We start from the raw sequence: 3,025 nt of genomic DNA, 5'->3' as shown, positions 1-3,025 counted from the left end.
AAGGGACTGTGCCTATGCTGGCATTATTGGCCACACCTGACCCTTCCCTGTGCTCCCTGTGGGGCCCTGAGCTGGTGGTGCTGCTCTGCAGAGTGAGAAGGCTGTGGTGCCCTAAAGCTACAGAATGGTAATCCCAGTCATATTCTTGTGGATAATTCACCATCTCACCTGGGCATCTGGCACTCAGGTGCAAAGGCAGAGTCAAGGTCCATTCCCTAAAACATCATCACATGCCCTACAGCAGTGAGCCCATGGAGAACGCAAGTACAGCAGCATGCTTGTACGGGCTATTTCTTCGGCCTGCTACTGACAACAGAACTGGAAGAGGAGCCCAACATCCGGACTTGGGCAGTGAGGAAATCCATTTTATTAAAGAGATGTGACACAGGAGGCCAGCTGTACCATTGTGCCACAGACATGTGTAGAGATTTGCAGGTCATGCCTCTGGGGAGGTGCAGTGGATGTAGAAATTCCTGAACGAAGAGGAACATCACAGGAAAAAGCACTAAGCAAAAGAGTTTTCCAAGATGAACTGGAAATCACTGAAGACACAGGGACAGGTTAATGCTGCTGAGAGACAGCTGAAAAAATCAGCTTCTTCAGTGCGTCTTTGAGGTTCTGGTTCCTCATACTGTAGATGATGGGATTCACAGCTGATGGCACCACTGAGTAGAGAACTGCCATCACCAGATCTGGGGTCTGCGAGGAGAACGAGGGGGGCTTCAAGTAGACAACCAGGGCAGTGCTGACAAAGAGGAGGACTATGGTCAGGTGAGGGAAGCACATGGAAAAGGCTTTGTGCCGTCCTTGCTCAGAGGGGATCCTCAGCACAGCCCTGAAGATCTGCACATAGGACAGCACAATGAAAACAAAACACCCCAAATCTAAGCAGACAGTAACCACAATAAGTCCAACTTCCCTGAGATAGGCATGTGAGCAGGAGAGCTTGAGGATCTGGGGGACTTCACAAAAGAACTGGTCCACAGCATTGCCGTGGCAGAGGGGTAGTGAAAAGGTATCAGCAGTGTGCATGAGAGCATTGAGAAATCCACTGCCCCAGGCAGCTGCTGCCATGTGGACACAAGCTCTGCTGCCCAGGAGGGTCCCATAGTGCAGGGGTTTGCAGATGGCAACATAGCGGTCATAGGCCATGACGGTGAGGAGAGCATACTCAGCAGACATGAAGAAGAAAAAGCAAAAAACCTGTGCAGCGCATTCCAAATAGGAGATGCTTCTGGTGTCCCAGAGGGAGTTGGCCATGGCTTTTGGGACAGTGGTGGAGATGGAGGCCATGTCGAGGAGGGCGAGGCTGAGGAGGAAGAAGTACATGGGGGTGTGGAGGCGGTGGTCACAGGCTATGATGGTGCTGATGAGGCCATTGCTGAGGAGGGCAGCCAGGTAGATGCCCAAGAAGAGCCAGAAGTGCAAGAGCTGCAGCTCCCGTGTGTCTGCGAAGGCCAGGAGAAGGAATTCAGTGATGGAGCTGCTGTTGGACATTGTCTGTGGGCAGGTGGCACTGCCCAAAGAGGAAAAGATGGTGATAAATTAGGGCAGAATTCTATGTGAAAAATTAAAGCTATTTCTTATACACCCTCTTCCTGCTTCACACATCTATTTCTTTTGTAGACTTTCCTCAAATCCAGAGCTGTGGCCATGGCTGGTCGTGGCTGAGTGTGCTGTGATGAGGAGGGTCTTTGCCTGCTGCCTGCTGAGGAGTCAGCCCTGCTCTGCAGCACTGTGTTCATGGATCCAATGTTCAATTTTCTGAAATTAAACTCATCCTAACACAGAAGGCATTGTGAGCATCTTCACTCCCAGTGCTAAAGACGAGGCTTACAGCTCCCCCATCTCAGCTGCAGAGTGTTCTTCGATGTCAGAACTCCTCAGCATTTCTGTTGCCCTCAGGGAGAGCAGAGTGAGTCCTGCAAGGCAAGAGGATTGCCTGTAGCTTAATGCAGAGTGAGGGGAGTTGGTCTGTCCCTCTCTGTTGCTCCCAGTTACCCTGGGCTGCCACCTTTCTCCGGGGGAGGGTGATCACACTCGCATGTTACCTTGAAAAACCATCAGATACTGCTAAGAGCAGAGGGACCCACTGCAGACCACAAAAGGTCTCTCTCTTCCTCTAGGTCTCAGCACCCGACTTGTAACCAATGAAACACACGTGGCTCCTTTGACCAGCATTTCCTCAGCTGTATAGGCGTTGCTTTCTCTACAGGGCTTTAAGATAAACCAGAGGTGCTACAGGACAGATTTTCATCCTGCAGGGTAAGTCACAGCTCAAGGGGATGTCCAAGTGTTGTAGTGATGGCAGCTCAATAATGGTCAGCTCATATCCCAGCCACGCAGACTGTATTGACCAAATCTACACAAATGCGAGGCAAGCTGGTACACTTGTTCCCGTGGACACAACTCCATGAAAGTACCTACAAGATGAGTGTTTGACTCTGCAGCTGAAACTCCAATCCCCAGAGAGCCTGGCAGCAAAAGCAGCAAAATCTCAACAATAACACAGTCAGTGGAGAGACAAGGGAAATATTTGTGAGTGTCTGGCTCAGAGAGCCAAAGGCAGAGGCAGGCAGGCACTCAGCAGAGTGTTCCCCTGCCCAGCTGTGCACGCCACCTCCCAGACACCAACATTGCCGGGCAGCTGCTCTCAGCCCCTGTGCACTGCAGAGGGAACTGGGCCCGTGGCTGGAGAGCTGCAGCACGGCTCTGCTGGAGCTCTGGCTGCAGAGGATGGGGGTCACGACTTGGACCCCATAGCCCTGAGGGCAGAGGCTTTGCTGGGTGGGAGAGGAGGAGAGGGGTCTTGTCTCAGAGAATAGGCTCTGCATTGGAGGGGATGATAGAGAGTTCTCTGAATTCACCCACTACCTTTAAAGTTTTCGTTAACTCTCATTCCCTGATAATTCCCCTACTGTCTGAATATTTTCCTACTGGGAGGGGTTTGCCTTTGAATTTTGCCTTTCCCTGTGAATGCTCACAGAACGCCATCCAAGCCTCTGTGCAGTCACCTTGGCCCCAC

The 3,025-nt window shown here is 51.6% G+C and overlaps 1 protein-coding gene across 1 annotated transcript; it reads right to left on the bottom strand.

The window, feature by feature from the left end:
* Positions 1-561: 561 nt before the first annotated feature.
* Positions 562-1,497, bottom strand: LOC142364816 (olfactory receptor 14J1-like). The gene has a single exon (XM_075444941.1). It carries the CDS (start codon positions 1,495-1,497, stop codon positions 562-564), a length of 936 nt encoding a protein of 311 aa, XP_075301056.1.
* Positions 1,498-3,025: the final 1,528 nt, after the last annotated feature.

This window comes from Opisthocomus hoazin, chromosome 29, assembly GCF_030867145.1.
Source record: "Opisthocomus hoazin isolate bOpiHoa1 chromosome 29, bOpiHoa1.hap1, whole genome shotgun sequence".
Taxonomy (NCBI): domain Eukaryota; kingdom Metazoa; phylum Chordata; class Aves; order Opisthocomiformes; family Opisthocomidae; genus Opisthocomus; species Opisthocomus hoazin.
Note: the sequence above shows the minus strand (reverse complement) of the source record. Positions and strands in the feature narration are given on the sequence as shown.

Bases quoted from the DNA above. Each gene is read 5' to 3' on its own strand.
- LOC142364816 (XM_075444941.1), bottom strand. From the start codon at position 1,497: ATGTCCAACAGCAGCTCCATCACTGAATTCCTTCTCCTGGCCTTCGCA.